A 23,730-nucleotide genomic window follows, 5' to 3' on the forward strand; every position below is an offset into this window, starting at 1 on the left:
CTTTGTCGAGCGGATCTCTAATGTTAACACATTAACATGGAGGAAAGGGCGCTTCCCCCGTGAATCCCTAATTCTGGCTGGTGAATCACTTAATGCTTATGTGCCAGGGGAGGGACGAGAGACTGTTTTCTCTGGGAACCCTGATGACAAATGACAGACAGTATGCCGCCTCTGGCGCGCTCAGTCTCCATTACTGCAACAGCTCCTGTGCTGTTCACCCTGGCTCTCCTCTCTTCCCCCCCACTTCCCCCGTGTACCGCCGTTCACGGATCTCTGTGAAACACACTTTCACCACGTTACTTCCCTGTTCAAACCCCATTTCTGCTGCATCCATTGTAAACTCTTAACTGCTGGGAAAAGTCCTCTATACCCTCCTTGCATCTTCTCTGCTAGGATTCTCTGCTGCTCAGCTCTGCCCTGACAGGGCAGCTCCTTACTTACCGGGAACGTGCTCCGCTGCGCCTGTGCTGGCCCTCGTGTGCAGTCTGGCTCTCCCTCTCCTCTTGGCTAGCTGCATCTGACTGACCCTTGACATTACTGTTTGCTGACTCTGCTCTCTGAGAGTTCTTCCTCCTCCTGGATTTCGTGTCTTCCTAGTGCCATAGGTTCCCTGGCTGCTGTACATTTGTTTCCGCTGATTCTTCCATCTGCATTGCAAGCTTGTGGAAGGAAAGAGCTAAATCTCATCAGCTTTTTGTGGGGGATGGGGAAAGGGATTCTGTAAGGCGTGTAGGCCAGGACTGGGTACCAAGGAGGGGGTTGTTGATGGAGAGGCACAGCATCCACTTCCTTGCTCAATGATTTTACCATCCTTGGCTGGTCTAGGTTTCAACGTAAGAAAAACCTTAGGTGGATACTTATTTAGAAAATCAAGTAATGGCTTACACGGACTGGGGAGAAAACATTTTCAGTTTTAAAATACACAAAGAAATGGATTCGAAGTTCTTTTCTCCCCTCCTCATAGGGCAGAAGAGCAGAGGATGGCTCTGTCATTGATTATGAACTGATTGACCAAGATGCCCGGGTAAGTGCTGAACTTTTTGGTTTAAGTTTCTGTTTTCTGGTAAGTCTCTGGATAGTCTGTATAGTAATTTAACCCTGTGTAACAAATGATTTCCAAACTCTGTAACTTAAAACAACAAACATGTATTATTTCTCAGTTTCTGTGTGTCAGGAATTGAGGAGTGGTTTAGTGCAGTGGTTCTGGCACAAGGTCTCTTGAGTAGGGTTGCTTGAGCATCCTCACAACATGGCAGCCAGCTTTCCCCAGAGCAGGCAATCTGGGAGAAAGCAAAGAGGAAACCATAGTGTCTTTTACGACCTAATCTCAGGAGTCCCACCCTGCACTGCTGTCACCAGCTTCTGCAGAGTGTGATGTGGCCATGCACAAAAATCAGGCAGGCAGGTGGGAAGCAGAAGAAGGTGGAGAAGACATAGCCAGGGACCGGACAGCTTCCTGTTTCATTGCGGTTGGGGAGAAAGGGAGGACCTGCTTCCAAGACTGTGCACTCACGTGACCGTTTGGTAGGAGACCTTTGATTCAGTCCACATACGCCTCTCCATGGGGTTGCTTGAGCATCCTCACAACATGGCAGCCAGCTCTCTCCAGAGCAAGGAATCTGAGAGAAAGCAAAGAGGAAGCCACAGTGTCTTTTATGACCTAATCTCAGGTGTCACACCCTGCACTGCTGTCATACTCTTTTCATTAAAAGTGAGACATTGAGTCTAGCCAACACTCACTGCGAGGGGATTATTAGGCTCCTCCTTTGGAAAGGAGGAATGTCAAAGAATTTCTGGCCATCTTTTGAACCCACTGTAGTCTGAGAGCAATGTTTATTAGAAGATACTCTCTTATAATGCAGGCGTTACTTATAGAGTCAATACCTGACTCATATATGCTCACGTAGGCTTTGCTTGTGTGGAAGCACCAGTTTCTGCAGAGTGTGATGTGGCTGTGCACACTTACCAGGCAGGCAGGTGGGAAGCAGAAGAAAGTGGAGAAGACACAGCCATGGACAGGACGGCTTACAGCTCATTGTGGTCGGGGGAAAAAGGAGGCCAGCAGAGACCTGTCCTTTTCTGGCTGAATAAAACTTTTGCCAGTTCTAGTTCGATAATCTCAGAGAACTATTTGTTAAGCTTATTCAGACTGCTATGAACTGTGTTTGTTACTCAAAGGTCAACAGTTACCTCAGAGTAAGTCATAAAAGCTGCAGAAAAAAATTAAATTCATGTTAGTTTTAAATTCAGTATATTCCATACAACACTTCTAGAAGGCAGTAGAGAAGGCTTTTAAATAAAGTAATAGAAGTTGGGCTTTGCAATTCCCAGATGGTGGAAGATCAGGGAATGAATACCTACCCTTGTGTAAGCCTTTCTTCCTCTTGTCCTTCCTGCCATTGCTAAGGACTACTTATGGTGCCTAAATTTTCCAGAAATTGAAAATGAGATGGGACGGGCTCCTTTTCCAGCTTCATTACTCCCTAAGTCTCTGAGAAGCTTGGGAATGGGAGCCTGGCCATAGCTGTCCAATAAACGTTGACCAGCTTATCTGCCCCTAAATGTGCCCAAAGGGAGGAGGGCCAGATGTGCTCATTAACATTGACTTGTCCTTCTGTGTATGAATCAAAGCTCTTGGTCCTTCCTTTCTTATTCAAGGAAGGAGACTATAATCACAGACCTCACGAACTATTTGCAGTCTCATTTGTATCCATTTGTGCCTAAGGAAGACTGCTTGTGACTAAGTGTCTAAAGAGTACATCTGTGCCCATGTGTGTAGTATAATCATTCTTCCCCATTGGGCATTTTGAGTGTATAGCGTTTTTTTGTTTTTTTGCATGAGAATTTTTATGACCTTATGCTGGATTGCGTAGTTAACTTTTCCTGGTTGGTTGTACTCGTAGGATCTCTATGATGCTGGAGTGAAGAGGAAAGGAACTGATGTTCCCAAGTGGATCAGCATCATGACCGAGCGGAGCGTGTGCCACCTGCAGAAAGGTGGGCACTGTGCTGAGGGGGTCTCAGTGCCTTGGGGCTCTGGGGCGGCCGGGTGGATGTCCATGTTGGAGTTGAGTCTGCCAGAATGAGGTCCTCTCTCCACTTGCCACTCTCATAGGCTCACCCGTTTTCCCTCACCAGGTACATTCGCCTTTCTCTTCCATTCTGGATTCTTTCTCTTGCAAACAGTTTCTGCGTTTGATGCTGTAGCTTGCAGCTCCTTCTTGTCTGATGACCATTTTATCTCACCATATTTGTTGAAGTAGTGGACTTTGCTGCACGCTTTGTGCTGTTTCCTGTGGTTTTCAGATGGAATGGGTGTCATTCAGGGGAGATGGAGATGGTCAAAATACATGGCCTGGGCAATGCCATTCAGGACAGGTGCATGGTATGGCTGTCCCAGGACAAACTCGTGCAATGTCGGCTCTGGTCACCATGGCAACCTCTAACACCCTAGGATGCTATGATCATCCTCAATTTTTGAAAAAAATCATGGTGCATAAAACTAGGTGGGTGATTATTGACAGCTTTGACCAGCGGCTCTGATCTGATAACTCGCTGTTGGTTTTCCGCAGTATTTGACAGGTACAAGAGCTACAGCCCTTATGACATGTTGGAGAGCATCAGGAAGGAGGTTAAAGGAGACCTGGAAAATGCCTTTCTGAACCTGGGTAAGCAAGCGTGACCCCCATTCCTGGTAGATATCAGCTTTCAGTGGACAGTGCTGGAGCAGAAGTGACAGGTGGCCATCCTCTTAATTCCAGTGTTTGGGAGGTGTGGCTTCTTTTTTACAGTCTTAATTGTATAGGTTTACAGTTTTTAATTATTTAAATAATTTATAGTTTAATTGTATAGTTTTACAGTCTTAATTGTACAGGTTTAAGAATATAAAACTGAGTAAAAGCCTAAGTTGGTAACAGATTATTGTCAGGGAGGAGTCAGGGAACAGGAGAAGAGAGGGGGTGTGTTGAGGAGACTCACATGTGCTCTTGGGATCTGCAAGTCTCAGAGTCCCCTGGTTTAAAACCATGCTGGAACTCAATATTGCAGAGGATTTCCAGGATTCCCTTAGCCTGTCCCATTTTGCAGCCCGCTTCCATTGTATCAGGTCACTTCTGGTTTGTGGCCCAGGGTCAGGGCATCTTCTCCCACTGGCAGAGGAGAGGCGAAAGCAGCTGCAGCCCTGACTCCCTTTCTTCTCTCCACAGTCCAGTGCATTCAGAACAAGCCCCTGTATTTTGCTGATCGGCTGTACGACTCCATGAAGGTAAGGGCGGCTGGCTGAGGGGCTATGTTCCCACGCTCAGCTTTTCTTGTCTTGTGCCCCAAACTGAGTCTCCTCAACTCATGGATGGAGGAAGGGGACCCCACAGTCTTGGGGCAGGAGCACATTAGTCAGCTGTGGTTGTATTTGACACGTGAGAGAACCACAAATTGGTCTTCTTTCTCTCAGCTGCTTGAACATGTATTTGTGTTCAAGTGCTGTGGGAGAGAGAAAATGTGACATGGCCATCGTATCTGATTCCTGCTCTGGTTTCTCGGTGATTTCTTCCTGTTAGCCCCAGAGTTAAGACAAGTGAAGAAGGGAGCAATTATTAAGCACCCACTATGCAGTAGACATGTGCTACTGTTTCACCTTAAATCATTGCGGAACAAGTCTGAGGCTTCCATGATTGTCTTCTTTATAAATGTGGAGACGGAGCTCAGAAGGCCTCAAGCTGCTTGAAGTTACACAGCCAGATTTGAACCTGGGTCTGTCAGACTCCAAAGACAGCGCCACAAGTCTTCCTTCAACGAACCACCTCTTCCCATAGACCCATGCCCTTTTCTACACCTCAGATGTGCCACGTGTTTTCTGGCTTCTGGGCTTTTGCCTTTTCCTTCGGGAACATCTCCCTCGTCCGCGCTGCCTCTGCCATCTGTCTTTGAGTTCCATATCAAATGGCACCTCTCAGTGCCTCTGGTCTGATGCTCTGGAAGTAGACTCAGTGGTCTTTATTGCACATGTCACTCAAATGGCGCAGAGCGATGATAGAAATGTATTGGCATGTCCCCTCTAAGCCAGCAAGAGTCAGGAACCTCTTGTTACATATGGAAGCTCAGACTGCTTGAAGTGAGCCTTGTGGTAGTAGGTGCTCGGTATACATTTACTGAACGATGGCACAGAGTGGGAGTCTGTGCTGACTACAGCCTGGTGTGTTTGGAATTCCCAGATACTCTTCGCTCTTTTCTTTTCTCTTCTTCTCTTTTCTTTTTTTTCTTCTTTTCTTTTTTCCTCCCCTTCCTCGCTCCCTCCCTCACTTGCTCTCTCCCCCCTTCCCTCCCTCCCTTGCTCCCTCCCTCCCCCACTCCCTTCTTCTGTTGCTTCCTCCCTCGTTCCCTCCCTCCCTCTCTCGCTCCCTCTCCTGCTCGCTCCCTTACTCCTTCCCTCCTTCGCTCCTTCCCTCCCTCCCTTCTTTCCTGCCTGCCTCTCTTTCTTTTTTTCTTCCTTTCTCTTTTTCTCTCTTCTCTCTCTCTCTCTGTCTCTGTCTCTGTCTTTCTTTCCTTTCTTGTAGGTTTTTGGGGAACAAGTGGTGTTTGATTACGTGAAAGTTCTTTAGTGGTAATTTTTGAGATTTTGGTGCACTCATCACCCAGGTAGTGTACACTGTGCCCTGATATCCCTTATCTGAAATGCTTGAAACCAGGAATGTTTTGCATTTCAGACTTATTTTTGATGTTGCAATATTTGCATACATATAATGAAATAATTTAGGGATGCGACCCAAGTCTAAACGTGAGATCCATTTGTGTTTTATGTAACCCTTACACACATACCCTAAAGGTAATTTTATACAATGCTTTTGATGATTTTGTGCATGAAACAGTTTGTGTTCAGTGCTTGTATGTGGAATTTTTCATTGTGGCATCATGTTGGCACTGAAGAAGTTTTGGAATTTGGAGCATTTTAGGTTTCAGATTTTCAGATCAGGCATGCTTAACCTTTAGACTGTTTCTTTAATGCTAACATTCTCAGTGTGTGTAACTTGGAATATCAACTTGGTTTTCAGGGCAAGGGGACTCGAGATAAGGTCCTGATCAGAATCATGGTCTCCCGCAGTGAAGTGGACATGTTGAAAATTAGGTCTGAATTCAAGAGAAAGTACGGCAAGTCCCTGTACTATTACATCCAGGTAAGCCTGAGGTGCAGTGTCAGCCTGCCCTGCCATCTAGAGCGCCCCAGGCCCTAGCAGCTGGCCTGGCAGAATGATGATAGAATGGTGATTTTCTGTTTTCTAACTCTCTGGGGAAGAGATGCTGGTCACCAGCCATCAGGGATTTGCTTTGAAAGCACCATTTGTGATTTGTCCTGGACTTTATAGAATCAGGCAGACGTTTTATATTTTTCACATATGTTACTCTACAATGATTGTTGGTATTCATGACGATGACCCTGCAAGGCTTGCTGACATCCCGAAGAGACTTGGAAGATCAATTACATTTTACTGTTTGTTATGCGTTTATTCCTTGGAAAATCCTCTGGGATAGGCCTGACAACTTTCAGTTACTCACTGCCATCTTTCCAATCAATTTAGCCTCTGTCTGTTTTGGCGTGCTGGCACATTTGCATGTAAGGAGGTGACCGCATTCACAGTGGTAGCACTGTGTGGATTTCAGACAGCCATTGCAATTCCCCTTTCTAAAAGTTCCTGAAATGTTCCAGGGCATGCCCATGGTTACCAAAAATGAAGTTAGAGCTGGGTTTTCTGTAGCCAGGTTTATTAGGGTACATGTTTAAAGTCAAAGGACTGTTTAGACTCTTAGCAATTGTTCCTCATCTCACAAGCTTATGTCCAGTTGACCTTAAGAATGCAGGAAATAGTAGAGTGAGGTAGGAAGTTACCCTGTTCTCTGTAGAAGGGTGAGGATGAGAGAGGAAAGTTGGGGTGTTGGCAGGACCTTGCTGCGTAAGAACAGCCCTGGTCACTGGTCTTTATCAGTCTTCAGCACCTGGCATTCCCTCCATGCCACAGTACTGAGGAGACTTGAATGTCTTTCCCCAGCACCTCCTCCGACCACACTCCCAGAGGGTTCTAGGGCACTGGGTTGGGTGTGGCCCTTCAGGCCTTTGTGTCAAGGTCTCCTGCAGAGTCTTCTCTTTGTCCTGGGAGAGGCCTCACTGAACGTTGAGCTGCTACTTTGGGCTTTTTTCTGATGCCGTGTTTCTTTTTTCTCCTGGGCCATTTGCAGCAAGACACTAAGGGTGACTACCAGAAAGCGCTGCTGTACCTGTGTGGTGGAGACGACTGAAGCCCGGCGCGCTGTGAGCATCCAGGAATGGTGCTCCCTACGCTTCCAGCTAACAGGTCTAGAAAACCAGCCTGCAACTAACAGTCCCTATCACCAGCCCTGTGAGGATGACCTTAGCACTGCCCCCACCCTCATTCTAGTTGCCTAAGCATTGCCTGGCTTTCCTGTCTAGTCTCTCCCGTAAGCCAAAGAAATGAACATTCCAAGGAGTTGGAAGTGAAGTCTGTGATGTGAAACACTTTGCCTCCTGTGTACTGTGTCGTAAACAGTTGAATAAACTGAATTTGTACTTTAGAAACAAGTACTTTGTGGCCCTGCTTTCAATTTAATTGTTTGAAAATTAAACATGCTTGGGGTTGTACTGTTCGGCTGGTGAGGCTGTCCCTCTGGGGAGAAAGTTCTAGGACTGAGCTGTATGGCATGGTTGCCCCTATCTGGGTGTCGTTACTTAAGTGATATTTAAATGAAATAAAATAAAAAATTCCGTTCTTCAGTCACACAACCCACATTTTGAATGGTCAGCATTCACATGTGGTCAGCAGCGAGTGCATCTGGACAGCACAGGCAGGGAGCATTTCCACTATCACAGAAAGTTCTGTTGGGCAGCAGTGTGTGCCCAGGGCAGGAGAGGACCTACTGGGGAGAAAAGGGTTCCCAGAGGGACCCTTCATCTGCTTATCTTTCTACAGGTTAATGAGGTGAAAGCAAGTATCAGGGCAGCCACACACTGGGGAAAGCAGTGGGGCAGGGTGGGGCATGCTACAGCATTCTTGCAAAGGAGATCCCACACAATCAGACGGGAAGCACGGAGAAAGGATTGCTTTTGACTGGGAGGATTGAGAAAGATGACAGAGTAATGAACCATTTGAGCTTATGCTAAAACCTAAGGTGAGGTTTTATAGCTGGGAGAAAACACTCCATGCAGGATCTTAGGGGTCTGGGAATGAATGACAGGTTGCTCATACAATGGTACACCTGTCAAAAAGTTCAGAGACTTTTCTGTACAGTGAAAGTGATGTCTCTCCTGTACCAGTCAGTGGAGCCACCTGGTTTCCAGTACATTTTCATGGATAGACTGCGTAAGCATGTGTGTATATTTGTGTATCTGTCTGTGTTCACAAATGTGAAGCTTCTGTTCCCAGGCTGTTGGTCCTGGGATCTGCAGATTCCTTTTGATACAAGTGCTCCCCCTAAGCAGGGTGCAGGGCTGGGAGGAAGGGGAAGTAAATGACTCCCTTGAACCCTTCACCTCAGAAGAGCATGTGTCAACTACTCATTTTTGGCACTTGGCTGATGCACGGTCCACTCAGTTGTCTGCAGAGACTATACTCATGGAAATGAGTGTATGAAATGGGCAGGTTGGACAGAAGTAGGGAGTCTGGGGAAAATGGGAAATGCCTGCCTTGCTTGAGACATTCAAATTCAATGGAAACAACAGTCGCAACAACATGGCATTGAGCAAACTGAATACATCTGTGAGCTGATTGGCTTGCTATTTTGGCCCTTTGGCAAACTTTAGATGGAAATTTGGATGGAGCACGGCTCTTCAGTCACTAGTGGCCCATAACGTACCTGTAAGGCCCCTGAGATAGTCCTTAAAAAGCAGGTTATGCAAAAAATCAGGTGTTTTATCAAATGTGTCCGGCCTATACACGTTAGAATAGATGTCCGAAATCTCAGAATATACTGTTCTGTGTGCTTGGGGCAGAGTTCAAGGAACTGCCTAAGAAGCAGGACCTTTCTCATTAATCCCAACTTATACTGAACTCAGAATGGACAGGGCCGGGCAGAGGCTGTCAGTAGCAATGTTTCAGATCAGGAAATATTTTGGCATTGTTGCCTCTCAATCCTGTGTGTTTCAGGCTGCAAAGGGAACAGTGGTGTGGAGAAGGCAAGGCCATGGGGTGAATGTGGGGAAACATATGTCCCCACTGTACCCATGACAGTGTGTGGGAAGCAGGTATGTGGGAAAATCCAAACGGCAGGCCAGCACAGGAAAGGTGCTTGGGGAACTGTTTCAAGCACTGTCTACTGTCTTTCGTCTGTACAACGCAACAGCAGCACAGTGTTTTCTGAAACTCACAGCCAGGCTTGGAATTTGGTCCCATTTTCTTCTGGATTTCAGCCTGTCCTCAGTCAAGCTGTCCAAACCATTTCTTGAATAAAGAGAACCATCTGGAGGTTTGACTATTCTCCACAGCAATTTTACTTTGCAAAGAGAAGGAAAAGGGCACCGGGCAAGCTGTGAGTTGGTAAGAACTTTGATTATGTTCTTTGAGGAATAAAAGGTAATTGATGCAATGTAGCTATGAAAACTTGCTGCACTATAACACTGTGATCCAGAACATGATTTTTTCTCCCTGCCTTGGTGGGGCTGGGCAGGGCCATCATGTTATACAACCCCAGAGAATACTCATCCTGTTATAGTCTATGTGAATGGTATCTCCCTTGGTGTTGTGCAGTGTACCACCTGAGCAGCCATACATGACAGCCCAGTATCGTGACCCTAGGTATGTGTGAGATGGCCTATCTGGCCTTTTGCTACAGAGTTGCCTTCCGGATTAAAAAGTCAGAAGACAGGCTGGGTGCAGTAGCTCATGCCTGTAATTCCAGCACTTTGGGAGGCTGAGGCGGGTGGATCACCTGAGGTTGGCAGTTTGAGACCAGCCTGACCAACATGGAGAAACCCCATCTGTACTGCAAATACAAAAAAAAAAATTAGCCAGGCATGGTGGCACATGCCTGTAATCCTAGCTACTCGGGAGGCTGAGGCAGAAGAATCGCTTGAACCACGGAGGTGGAGGTTGCAGTGAACTGAGATTGTGCCACTGCACTCCAGTGTGGGCAACATAAGCAAAACTCTGTCTTAAAAAAAAAAAAAAAAAAAGAGAGACAAATCTTACTTAGAAGCAAATGAGTGAACCCCTAAAGGTTTTGACTTCCATGGACTCTTAATCTTCAGACCAGTTTTACTGGGCTATGCACAAATGGCTGTATGTATGAATCTTCCCCAGTATGTGAAGTTCCCATGGTATAAATTATTAGTAAAGATAGCTAAGGCAGGGAAAACCAGGCTCACAAAATGGCTACATTTAGCAAGAAAAATGATTTGGGGACAGAAATCTTTTAAATCAATTTTAGTCTTTAAACGACTCCTGTCTCCAGGCCTCTCCCTGTGTTTTGACAAACAGCTTTGGTTTCTCATCCACATCAGTTTATTTGACCTCCTTTTTCCATCAACTACCAAAATGAAAACTCTGCTGCAGGAAAGAGAAGCGGAGACAGAGTGCGAGCAATTTTAAACATCCCTTAGCAATGAGGCAGAACATGCTATAGCCATCAAGTTCTAGTTGTTCATTCTATTTATTGAAAAAAGCTTGTAGCCTGATTTCTTTTATGCGAGTACATTTGAGCAAGCAAAGTTTATAGAGATGACTTATCTCATTACATTAGAAGAGTGATTTGCTATCTCAGCATCTATAAGCAATTTTAGCAGACATTTCTGGATGAAGAAAAGCTTTTGTAAATATATGCGAAAGACACAATTTCATCAAGCATTAAATTGGAGGTGCCCTGGAAAAATATTACATTTGTACATTCAATTAGCTTGATTGTGGCTGAATTTTGTCCACTGAAGGCAGCATTTCTGCAGAAAAACAGAAGCATTCCCTATGTCAGCAGGTTTCCTGAAACAGAAAAGCACACGTTCCCCCTTTGCCAGTCCTCTTTTGCATTTGTGCTGTTCCGAGCTCTGTGTCCCTAGTCAGGCTGCTCAGCCGTGTTCCTTGCAGGAGAGTGTTAGAGGTGAGGGAACCAGGTAGAAAACCCTGATAGAAATCCAAACTCACCATTATTTAAATAGGAGGGAGTCAAAGGTGGACTTAAGTCCTTCCGGTCTCCTTCCAGGGTCTGTAGGACACCCTTTGAACCCTGTTATGGCTGTTAGCCCATATCCTTTCCCCTGGGGTGAGTCTGCAGGACTCACCCTATCTTTTATTTGGAATAGAAGTTTTGTCCTCCTATTACAGGAAAGAGAAAAGTTAGGAAATGAATGGCTGGGGTACAAGAGGGCTTTCTTGCACCCCTTAAAGTCAGTGAAAGAAAGGAGCTAAGTATGTAGGGATGATCATGGCCCTCCTCCGACGCACCCCGACCCCCTTGCTGACAGGTAGTTGAACCATCAGCTCTCTACTAATAAGAAACAAGCCAGGAAAAACATATAATGCCAGTGGAACCTGGCCGTGGGGGTGGCTCGTGTTTTTAAATGGTAGGTGAGGACAAATTGGAAGTTTCTCAGCTGTAATCCATTACAGCCTGATACGGTTTGGCTCGGTGTCCTCACCCAGATCTCATCTCCAACTGTAATCCCCACGTGTGGAGGGAGGGAGGCGATTGGATCCCAGGGGCGGGTTTCCCCCGTGCTGTTTTCTTGATAGTGAGTGAGTTCTCGCGAGATCTGATGGTTTTAAGACCATGTGGCATTTTTCCCCTTCACCTTCTGCCTCTATTGTACAGTTTCGTGAGGCCTCGCCAGCCATGTAGAACCGTGAGTCAATTAAACCTCTTTTCTTTATAAATTACCTGATCTCGGGTAGTAGCACTGTGGGAATGAACTATGTAGCCCAAGGCAATTATGCTTTGAAGTAAATGTTTAAAGATTAATCCACGAAACAGCAAGGAGTTTGGATTAGGAACGCAAATGTTTGAAACAACTCTTTGTTACTCTTTCGGTGTCAGATTTCAAACTTTACCATGGAGTCTTGGGCTTTAGAGAACTATCTTGGTCTCAGTGAATCGCTTTTGTCTGAATAGATACGAGCTGCTATATGACTTAAAAAGGTTTTTTTTTTTTTTTTTTTTTTTTTTAAAGTATAGAGTTCTGCAGGTAATAGTGGTCCTCAGTCACCCAGGTATTCATTCATTTACTTTATTTGTCCAATAGACATCCCTCTTACGTGCTAGTGCCTGAAAAAGCACTGGGATGTTACAAGAGAGAGAACAAGGCAACTCTGGCCAAGCAGAGTGACAAGGGCTGTGACTGAGAAAACCACAGGCACCTGGGGGTCGAGAGTAGCTGATTACATCCAAGAGAAGCACCTGGGAGGTTTCTAGGAGGGGGCAACCTGTTTTTTTGTTTTTGTTTTTAAAAGACAGTCTCCCTTTGCAACCCAGGCTGGAGTGCCGTGATGTGGACATGGCTCAATGTGGACATGGCTTACTGTGGCCTTGACCTTCTAGGCTCAAGCAGTTTTTCTGCCTCAGTCCCCTGAGCAGCTGGGATGTAGGAGCATGCCACCACACCTGAATAATTTTTGTATTTTTTTAGAGATGGAGTTTTCCCATGTTGCCCGGACTGGTGTCGGACTCCAGAGTTCAAGGCATCCCCCAACCGTGGCCTCCCAAAGTGCTGGGGATTACGGGCGTGAGGAGACATTCCATAAAGGCAGATTTTGTTGTTGTTCTTTGGGCATGGTTTTCTTACAAGAGGATTATATAATAATCGCAGAAAGTTGGAAAATACAGAAAACTGTGAAGAAGAAAATGGAAATCACCTGAAACCCCAGTTGGAACAGATTGCTATTAATATAATTGGCAGGATGATCCATTTGAGAATCAGCTCTTGTTTCTTTGACAGCTCATCAGAAAGAACAAGACGCAGTTTTTCTTTCCCCTTTCCAAAGAGGGGCTAGGCTTCTGGCAGCCAAAGTAATGGCTTCCTCGTCCAGTGGCAGAGTTAAGGTGGCTTTTGATTTTTCAATGCCTAGGTCAATCCAGGATGTACACTGGGATTATCTCAAAGGGGTGGGCTCTGGGTTGAAAGGCAGAAGCAAACAGCCTCTCTCTGGGAGAGCTGGGTTTCCAGAGATGGAGAGAGGAGGTTCCCAGGTGATGGGAAATGGTGCCCAGCCCCCACGTATCACTTGGGAGTGTCTGACCGCTGGGTCAGGGAAGCTGGGTTGGAAAGCTGAGGTATTCGCGGGAGATAAAAAACTGACTGCAGCTGTATCGGGTACCCCTGGAAAAGTCTTCATGATTGGGCATGGGACTGGGGAATGAGGTCCTGCTCAGTGTTTTCCAATCTCAGTCTGATTCGATACCATTTCTTGTCCAATTAGCAGAACAGCCCCCATCCACGATGGGAAGCTGGAGGGACTCTTTTATGTGTACCTCATGACTTTGTTTTCTTGTTGACTTTTTATGATCTACAGTATTTTTTCCCAGACTAATCATAGTATTTCAGACACCTCAGGGCCCCATAATCTAGAGCTAACTTTGTGCTTTGAAGAGCCTAAGTTAACAAAATTGTATGTATCAGTAGGGAACACAGGTTCCCATCGGAGTCATAAAATGAGGAAAGGAAAATCAAGTTTGCACCTGGATACTGTATTTTGAGCTGCTGTGAAAACAAATCAGTGAAAATGATTTTGGAGCACAGACGAAGCAAAGAGGCAGTAGGATCAAAACGTAACAGCTCTTTAGTGAAATAATTGCCATTTGTGTTTTTATTCTTCCTTGGAATCATCGGGTTGCTGTGTTGCCCAGGACAGGGTCCAGTGGCTATTCAGAGGCGTAATCAGTGCAGTACAGCCTCAAACTCCTGGTCCCAAATGATCCTCCCCACTCAGCCTCCTGAGTCGCTGGGACTACAGGTGTACACCAGCATGGGGGGCAGCCAGCTGTGTTGTAATATGAGGTTTCCATGTAGTTGACACGTGGCTTCTAATAGTGACAGATACAGAGTAAAGTAAGGTATGTTGGCCTTCTTCCTACCCTCTGTATTGTTTGTTTCTCCTTTGGGTCGAGGACTCCAAATCTCCACATAGAAATTCAGTCCTGGCCCTTCCCTGGTTTCATCCCGGCCTGGGCATGGAATGTTGAAACAGCTGTGCCTCCTGCTGCTCCCACGACTCTGTTGGCCTCCTTACCACTCTGGGAAGGGGTCAGCTGTGCCTGGGGCTCATGCTTTTTCCCCCTCTGATCACCCAGGCGTTGTGGGAGCTGAGGCTGCTATGCCCCAGGAGCTGACATCATCTCTCAGCCACTCCGAAGCTCTGTTCTCAAGTCACACTTCTCCCCATGCCTCAGAACCCCTCCTACCATTCCCTGTCCTGCTCAGCCCAGTTCCTTCCTGGATAAGTGTCTACACAGTAGGGACAGTAGTTTCTTAAATGGTGGGCCCTGCCCCGATGCTTCGACCATCCCACCACTTTATCCAAGGACCTCTGCTGTCTTTGCATCGTTGCTGGTGACTCTTTGCTCCTACGTAAAACGTTGGCTACGACCCCTCACCTGCCTCTCCTTACTGTGAATAACCTGCCTGCCACTGATGAAATTGGAGATGATGGCCCAAGTTCTTCGTTTGGTACAAAGAACGTGCTACGCAGGTCCAGAGACCAGAGAACAACCTTGTCCTCTCTTCCCCCATCCTTCCGTGTCTCTGCCAGAAATTCCGCCCTTGACATTGGTCTTGGCACTAAGACTTGTCTTCAGGAAAAAAAAAAATTTAATTGGAGGGGGTGATCCATCAGCCCTTTAGCATACTTGATTTTATATTCATTTATCAATAGGGAGCTGTCTCTTAAAGAAGGGAACTCGAGCTGGGGAGTGTTGAACAGGGTATGAGAAAGGGCGGCATAACTGAAGACTGAATATAAGCAAGCACTTACCTGGAAGAGCCAGATAAGGTGGGTCATGAATGCACTTTTGACATATTTTACAATGAAATTCTGGCTTCAATAGTAGAAGTTCTGAGGGGGCCTCCCTGAGAGGTAAATTAAATAAATCAATCATTTCCTACCTCCACCACATAAAGTGGCAGGGTTAAAGGTGCTCAGTGGCTAGCCTGCTGGGAGGAAGGTGTCTGAGACCAGCTGCGGGGCGATGAGTCCCCAGTGAGAGGCCATAGGACAGCCGGGATGATCGTCTTTGGGTTGGGCTCACCTGCAACAAAGGCCTTGAATCCCAGTTCAAGGTTACCCTTGAACCCCAGTGGATGCCTGGGAGTCAGCCTAAGCTAAATCTTTCCCCTAGAGTCTCCCCACTTCGTGTTCCCTCTGGCTTAGCCCCCCTGGGAAGAATAGTATCTATCTTACAGGGCTGTTGTGAGGATTAAATGAGATAGTACATGTAATGTCACTGGTATAGTTCGTAGTATAAAGGAAGCATTTACTGAAATAAATACATTTCATACATTACCAGATATAGAATCAATGTCATATTGTAGTGTATTGTTACAGATTGGGCCCTTGTGGACCTAGGAGATGCTGCCTGCTATGTGCTGCTTGGCCTTGGGTGAATCCAGCCGAGCGCTGGACAGTGGTTTCAGGGATGCCAGTTGGCTTGTCCTCCTCCTCCGGCCTGTTTCTATTTGGGGATTCAACCTTCTTGGCTCTCTTGCCTTGCTCTCTTGTCTAATAGCCTGGGACGTGCCTCCTTCCGTCTTCCTGTCCATCAGTGAACCACAAGACCTGACTCTGATCCCTCAGGGAAGTGTACAGAGTGTTTTGACCGTTGGTGATGTGAGGGGAGGTGTTAATGAGTTTCCTATACAGCAACATTATTTATTTTCTTGGCAGTGAGGCAGGTAATGTTTCCATCAACTTTGGACCATATCAAGTTCATGACTGTACAAAGTCTGATGGGTGAGAAATAGTATGATGTCCAGTGCCTCTTGTTCCTGAAAAATTAGTTTGGTTACCTAAGGCCAGTTCCTGGAGGGAGAGGATAAGGGTTCTCTTCCTGAAACCATGTAATAATGACTCTGTAATTAAATAATGGTAGCAAAAACTGTAGGAAACATTGAGCCAACTACATTCAGGGGAGTTTTGGCCCCACGATATTAGAAAATGCTCTGAGGTCAGGAAGCCTGGGCTGTGTGGTTTCTCTTCCATGTGGACATGTTCACCCAATAGATCCACGAAGTGCTGCTCACACTTGTATCTGTGGCTAAGTCCCTGCCAGTCACTTCTGGGGACGTCATGGAATAATCTATTTTACATGTATGTAAACCAGCAGTTTTACTAGTGGGAAATTTTAATTACATGTGTACAGATGTCATGCCTCAATTTTATGCATAAAATGTTTTAAGGATGTGACATGTACAGTGTTGGGTTTTATTCCCCTCCTTTTTGTTCCTCTGCTTACCTCTTTTCCTGGAATCTGGCCTCAAGGCACAGGTGGACACACATACCCTCTTAGCCTAAAAACACGTAAGAAGAAGTCTTGGGGGCTGGGCATGGTGGCCCACACCTGTAATCCCAGCAATTTGGGAGGCCGTGGTGGGTGGATCACTTAAGGTCAGGAGTTCGAGACCAGCCTGACCAACATGGAGAAACCCCATCTCTTTAAAAAAAAAAAAAAAAAAAAAGGCTTGGTAGTGGAAGTTAATCTCAGGGAATAGAGTTTGTCATTGAGGTCACTTCATTTTCTGCACTTCAGAAACTGAATCTGGAGAGAGATGAAACAGAATGCCCGATCCATCTATACCAAGGCACGTAGGGCAGTGTGTGGTGGCTCGTGGCTGTAATCCCAGGATGTTGGGAGGCAGAGGCTGATGGATGACTTGAGGTCAAAAGTTTGAGACCAGCCTGGCCAACATGGTGAAACTCATCTCTACTAAAAATTTAAAAAAATGAGCTGGGGTGGTGGCGGGTGCCTGTATTTCTGACTACTTGCAGGGGCTGAGGCATGAGAATTGCTTGAACCCAGGAGGCAGATATTGCAGTGAGCCGAGATGGTACCATTGCACTTGAGCCTGGGTGACAGAGCAAGACTCTGGCTCCAAAAAACAAAAAAAAACAAGGGCAAGGATGGAGAGAAGGGAAGAGAAACGTCTTTTCCAAGGGTTGGCCTCAGGGCAAACTTAGAGCCAGGGTATAATGACGCCAATTGTACGGAATGAGCTCAGAAGTCAGTTTGACCCCATTGAGAAGAAACTCCCAAATGTCACCCACTAGGAGGATTTTCTGTTCATTGAAAGATACTGTCTGGACTTGGAGTAAATCATGGTTTGAATATTTTTTTGGAGCTGATGTTGGAGCCTGATGGGTTAAGAGTAAGAATTTTTTGTTCTCTCATCCATGATGAAGTACTCACTGTAGGAATTTTGTACATTCTGAGTTTTTCTATTTAAATTGACCTATGTCCAATCCACGAGCTAGCTCATAAGAGCAACGTTCTGAGGTTACGTGTTCTGGGGTGCCAGGTACTGTTAAGTGCTTGACATAGTTTATGGTGTTGATTACCGTTAGACGGGTGTGAGGCCTGAGGCTCAGCGACGATCCTGGAGTCACATGGCTATTAAGAGGCGGGATCCAAACCTACTTCACCATCTCTGCAAGAGTGGATGCAGCAGGATTGTAGTGAAAAGGGAAGAAAATTTACCCGTTAAGTTTGTGTGTGCACAAATTGGAATATGACTACCCACTCTTTTTTTTTTAAACAGAGACAGGGACTTGCTCTGTTACACAGGCTGGAGGGCAGCAACACAATCACAGCTCACTGCAACCCCAAACCCCTGGACTCCAGCGATCCTCCTGCCTCAGCCTCCCTGAGCCTTGACATTACAGGTGTGAACTACCATCACCAGGATCATCTTTTCAACTAAACTTGGAATTTTAGAAAAGTTACAGATGCATAAAATTACTGTGAAGGTAGTAGAGAGTACCTATATTCCCCATATCTAGTTTCCCCTGTTAAAATGGTATATTAAAAATGTGTCACAATGAATACAGCAACATTGATGCATTATTAACTGAAGCCTGTAGTTTATTCAGTGTCCTTGGTATTTCCCCTTACGCTCTCCTCCTGGTCCAGGAACGCATTCAGGACATCACACTTCATTTAGTTGTCATGTCTTTTTAGGCCCTTTGTGTCTGAGACAGTTTCTCAAGCTTGCCTTGTTCGTAATGACCTTGACTTTTTGAAGATTACTGATCTTTTTTTTTTTTTTTTTTTTTGAGATGGAGCTTTGCTATTGTCTCCCAGGCTGGAGTGCAGTGGCGCAATCTGGGCTTACTGCGACCTCTGCCTCTTGGGTTCTGGTGATTGTCCTGCGTCAGCTTTCTGAGTAGCTGGGATTACAGGCACATTCCAGCACGCCCGGCTAATTTGTGTACTTTTAGTAGAGTTGGGGTTTCACCATGTTGGTCAGGGTGGTCTGGATCTCCTGGCCTCGTGATCCACCTGGCTTGGCCTCCCAAAGTGCTGGGATTACAGCCCGTGAGCCACTGCCCCTGGCCACTACTGATCTGTTTTGTAGAATTTTTCTTAATTGGGAATTGTCTGACATTGATCTCATGATTAGCTTAGGGTAATACATTTTTTGAAGGAAGACCACAGAGGTAAAATGCCCTTTTCATCCTCTTTTTATCAAGAGTCATCCTCCTGACAGGGCCTGTCACTACTGAAGTTAATGATGGTCAGCTGGCCGAGGCCATGCTCGTCAGGTGTCTCCACTGCAAGGGAATCCTGCCCTCTTCCATGCTGTACTTTTGGAAAAAGGCCACTGCGCAGCCCACACTTGGGGGGTTCCAGTCTACCTCTTTGGGGGTGAAGTAGCTACACAAAGTATTTGGAATTCTGAGCAAGAGACGTCTTTTTTTCTCAGTTATTCTGTCGCTACGGACTTGGGATGCTTTGGGTATTTATGTTATACCTTGGATTATAATCCTATACCGCTTTTTGTGCTGCTGCTCAGGTTGTTCCAACTTTGGCCATTGGGGGCTCTTTAAGTTGGCTCCTGTGTCTCTTTGACACATCAATTCAGGGCTATATGTGCATGAGAGAGAGAGAGCGAGAGAGAGCGTGCGCGTGAGATGCAATGAGAACGTCCTTCCTTCCGTGACACTGCAAGGTGTCCAGGCTTATCTTGTATGTTTCTTATCCTAGTCACAGAATCTGCCATTTCTCCAAAAGAAATGGAGAATTGGAGAGTGGTAATAGAAACCAAGTTCTGGGCGCTAGGTATGCTTGTTGCTACTGGCATGCCAATCATCGCTTTCAGGTCCTCTCCCCTAAAGGAACAAGGAAATATATGTATGTGTACTAATCTGTGAATATATGCATATCTATAAATGTTTGTATGCCATCCATGTCTACATTAAGCAAAACATGAGCTCATACTGGTAACTCCAACTCTAATCCATCGCTAGATGGATCTTTCTAGCAGCTTGTTATCATAAATTCCGACTCCAATAGTAATAAACCTGGTTCTTTTTTTTTTTTTTTTTTGAGACGGAGTTTCGTTCTTGTTACCCAGGCTGGAGTGCAATGGCGCAATCTCGGCTCACCGCAACCTCCGCCTCCTGGGTTCAGGCAATTCTCCTGCCTCAGCCTCCTGAGTAGCTGGGATTACAGGCACGCGCCACCATGCCCAGCTGATTTTTTGTAGTTTTAGTAGAGACGGGGTTTCACCATGTTGACCAGGATGGTCTCGATCTCTTGACCTCGTGATCCACCCGCCTCGGCCTCCCAAAGTGCTGGGATTACAGGCGTGAGCCACCGCGCCCGGCCTAAACCTGGTTCTTATCACCTGTTTGCTCACAATTAAATACACGTGTATAGCAGTATCAGCACTGCTGCACTCACCCCCACGGGAAACAGTGTTAACAGCTAGCCTACAGTCGTGCGTGCAGTCCGTTTCCCCTAGTGTTTCAGATTCCAGCTGCTTCCAGGCTTACTTAGAGCACTGTCATTTGCCCCACCCTCTTCAGTAAGGTTGTTTCACATATTTGTAATACAATTCGGTTTTTTTGGTTGGTGGGGGGTGGTGGTGTCACATTGTGCATTCCATTCTGGGATCCCTTGACGTCCTAAATAATTTTTTTCTAATTTGCATAGCATTTATAGTATCATACAGAATAACCCCCCAAATCCACTATCTTTATCTCATCAACCTTGTTCCTCCAGCTCCTGGGAACCACTGATCAATATGCCAGCTTTGCTTTTCTAACATGTCATATAATCAGAATATGGTTACTGCACGTAGCTTTTCACACTGGCTTCATTGATTTAACAATATGCATTTAAGATTCATCTTTTTTTTTTTTTTTTTTTTGAGATGGAGTCTCACTCTGTTGCCCAAGCTGGAGTGCAGTGGTGTGATCTTTGCTCAGGGCAATGTTAGGATTCCAGGTTCAGATTACCCTGCCTCAGCCTTCCAAGTAGCTGGGATTACAGTCATGTACCACCACACCAGGCTAATTTTTAAAATTTTTAGTAGACGTGGGATTTCACCATGTTGCCCAGGCTGCTCTCCAACTCCTGACCTCAACTGATCCTCCCACCTTGGTCCCCCAAAGTGCTGGGATTACAGGTGTGAGCCACCATGTCTGCCCATCTGTCGTTTAGTGGTTTGGTATCTTATTTTTTAATCACTAGATGATATTTCATTGCATAAATGTGACAGTTTGTTTTTCCATTCACCTTTTAAAGGACATGTTGGCTGCTTTGAGTTTTTGGTGATTATGAATAAAGCTGTTATTAACATTACTGTGCAAATTTTTCTGGGGATAAAAGTTTCAGCTCATTTGGGCAAATACCTAGGAATGGCACAATTGCTGGGTCATATGATGAAAGGGTTTTTAATTTTGTAAGAAACTGTCAAACTGTCTTCCATAGTGGCTATCTCATTTCATATTTCCAGTGGCAATGAATGGGAGCTTCTGTTATTCCACATCCTTGCCAGAAGTTGGTATGGTCAGATTTTTTGTCACCCAGGCTAGAGTGCAGTGGTACGATTGTGGCTCATTGCAACCTCTGCCTCCCAGGTTCAAGCAATTCTCCTTCAGTCTCCCGAGTAGCTGGGATTACAGGCACACACCACCAAGCCCAGTTACTTTTGTGTTTTTAGTAGAAATGGGGTTGTTCATGTTGGCCATGCTGGTTTCAAACTCCTGACCTCAGGTGATCTACCTGCCTTGGCTTCCCAAAGTGCAGGGATTACAGGCGTGAGCCACCACACCTGGCCCCAGCAGTGTCTCATTACTGTTTTCATTTTCAATTCTCTAATGATAAATGACATTGAACGCCATTTGATACTTCCGTGCCATGTACATCTTCTTTTGTGAGGTGTTGTTTCAGATATATTGACCCTTTTTTATTCTGTTGTTTTTCAATTGTTGAGTGTTAAGAATTTTTTCAGATTTTGAATAAGAGCCCTTGGTCAGTTACGCATTCTGCAAATACTTTGTTCCAGCCTGCGGCTCGTCTTGTCATTCTCTTAACAGTGTCTTTGACAGAGCAGAAGTTTTAAATTTTAATAAAGGCCAACTTACCAGTTTTTTTCTTTGATGGACAGTGCTATTGGTATTGTATTGTAACACTCAACCCCAGACCCAAGGTCACGCAGATTTTCTCCTAGGTTGTCTTCAAGAAGTTTTTATGGTTTTGCCCTTTGTGTTTAGGCCTATGATTCATTCTGAATTGACTTTTTTTCTTTTTTTGAGACAGGGTCTCTTACCCCGTCACCCAGGCTGCAGTGCAGTGGTGCAGTCTTGGCTTACTGCAACCTCTCCCTCTCTGGTTCAAGCAATTCTCCTGTCTTAGTCTCCCAAGTAGCTGGGATTACAGGCGTGAGCCACCATGCCCAGCTAATTTTTGTATTTTTCGGTAGAGACAGGGTGTTGGCCAGGTTAGTATCAAACTCCTGACCTCAAGCAATCTGCCTGCCTTGCCTTCCCAAGATGCTGGGATTACAGGCATGAGCCACTGCACCTGGCCCCCTCTGAATTAATTTTTAGGTAAGGTATAAGGCCTTTCTCTAGGCTACTCTTTCTGCATATTGACATCTAATTGTTCCAGCCTCATTTGTTGAAAAGCCAGCATGAGACTCTTTATTAGCAAAACATTTCAGCCTAGTTTTTGGAATCAGAGTGTGGTGGAGGCAAGCATTGAGAACTGTAGCACCAATTGATGAAGTTTTTGAATAATTTCCGTGTATTTTCTTTACCCATTTTCCTGCCAGATCAGATGTTGCCTGCTGGCTACTAAAGAGAGTTATGAATCCATTGTTATTCCAGTAGCCCAGGAGAAGAACTGCTGTGGCAGGGAGGGGGTATAGACAGCAAAGTCCCTTCAGGAGGGGAATTTGTCGAGGAAGGGGCTAAAATGGGGAGACTCTGCTTTAGCCTTGATGATAGAAAACTCTTAATGCATGAGAAAATCTTAAAAGACTTTTAAGAGTAAATTCACCTTGTAGGAAGAACAGAATCTTGGAATAGCGCGTGCGCATACACACACCCTCCCTCCCTCCGAAGTCCTGGCATTTCCTAAGAGCACCATCAGCACCCCTCACCCAAACCCTTAGGGATCCAGGTAGGAATTCCCTTGTGATGCGGTGGGAGAGGGAGGTGTGCTGATTTTTATAACTGCGATGTATATTGCAACATTAAATAGGATACTATATGAAACCGTGTACATATTTCATAATTCTATTTCATTCTGAGACTGTAAAAATCACTTTTTAAAATGAAGATGAATCGAAAATAAAGAAGAGGGCCATCTTGTGGGGATATCTGCGACGACCGCAACCATCAGATATTCGCCGTCCATCAACCTCCCGGAACCCTTAGGAATGTGTACACATTTCTATGCCGTATATCAGATGAATACCTTAGGGCAGCTAATCAAGGACCTTTCTCCGGCTTTTTTACGTACGATGAATAATTTTATGGGCTTTCATTTTCATAAATGACCAAAAGCTACTTCGTAATCTATAAAATCAGTCAGGGAGATGTGCTAAAATTGACATTTATAATAAAAATGCACATTATTTCTTTCCATGCTCTATTTCGTATAAGACTTTTGAATGGCAAGTCCATGGTACATAAACAAACATGGTATGAGAATTCCAGGTATTTCCAGAGAGGATGTTTTATATTATGTTGTATTGAGTTTGGTTATTCAAATGTGGCCTAGTCTTATCTTAAAGAATATGGTAATCATTTATTTATCATTATGAGGAAAGAGACAGGATGGACCAATCAGTAGAAGGACAGAAGTTTTCGGAGAACTTTAGGGCGTTTGAGGCAAATTGGGAACTTCAGCCTGGCCTGAAGAATTGGATGCCAGAAAGCTCTTGGTCAAGATGAAGCCACACGGGATGGGCCATGCTAACTCCAGCTGAGTCTCCTTCTCAACCTAGGTTTGCTGCTTTCTACCATGAGACCTTGGGCAGGTCCCTATCCCTAATTATGCCTTGTTTGTTTTCTTCTTTTCTCTCTCTCTCTTTTTTTTTTTTTTACAGAGCTCACTCAGTTTGGAGTACAGTGCCTCAATCTCAGCTCACTGCAACCTCTACCTCCTGGGTCCAGGCAATTCTCCTGCCTCAGCCTCCTGATAGCTGAGATTACAGGTGCCTGCCACCATACCCAGCTAATTTTTGTATTTTTAATAGAGTTGGGGTTTTACCATGTTGGTCAGGCTGGTCTTGAACTTCTGGCC

At 45.4% G+C, this 23,730-nt stretch overlaps 1 protein-coding gene and 1 long non-coding RNA gene across 2 annotated transcripts in view; one reads left to right on the forward strand and one right to left on the reverse strand.

Annotated features, from left to right (window-relative positions):
• Positions 1–7,591, forward strand: part of ANXA2 (annexin A2) — a 52,154-nt gene extending 44,563 nt beyond the window's left edge. Inside the window, exons 8-13 of the mRNA XM_032297283.1 lie at positions 965–1,024; positions 2,904–2,997; positions 3,573–3,668; positions 4,206–4,264; positions 6,048–6,170; positions 7,228–7,591. Of these exons, the coding sequence (XP_032153174.1) occupies positions 965–1,024; positions 2,904–2,997; positions 3,573–3,668; positions 4,206–4,264; positions 6,048–6,170; positions 7,228–7,287 (492 nt within the window). The 3' untranslated portion in view covers positions 7,288–7,591. The remainder of the gene's footprint in view (positions 1–964; positions 1,025–2,903; positions 2,998–3,572; positions 3,669–4,205; positions 4,265–6,047; positions 6,171–7,227) is intronic.
• Positions 461–23,340, reverse strand: LOC116564289. The gene is made up of 3 exons (XR_004274832.1): positions 23,329–23,340; positions 19,746–19,749; positions 461–537 (listed from the first exon to the last, which is right to left on the reverse strand). It is a non-coding gene; the product is annotated as an uncharacterized LOC116564289 (long non-coding RNA).
• Between the last annotated feature and the right edge of the window lie 390 nt (positions 23,341–23,730).

The sequence above is a fragment of the Sapajus apella genome, unplaced genomic scaffold, assembly GCF_009761245.1.
Source record: "Sapajus apella isolate SASKATOON/1434 unplaced genomic scaffold, GSC_monkey_1.0 scaffold37, whole genome shotgun sequence".
NCBI classification, from domain to species: Eukaryota; Metazoa; Chordata; class Mammalia; order Primates; family Cebidae; genus Sapajus; species Sapajus apella.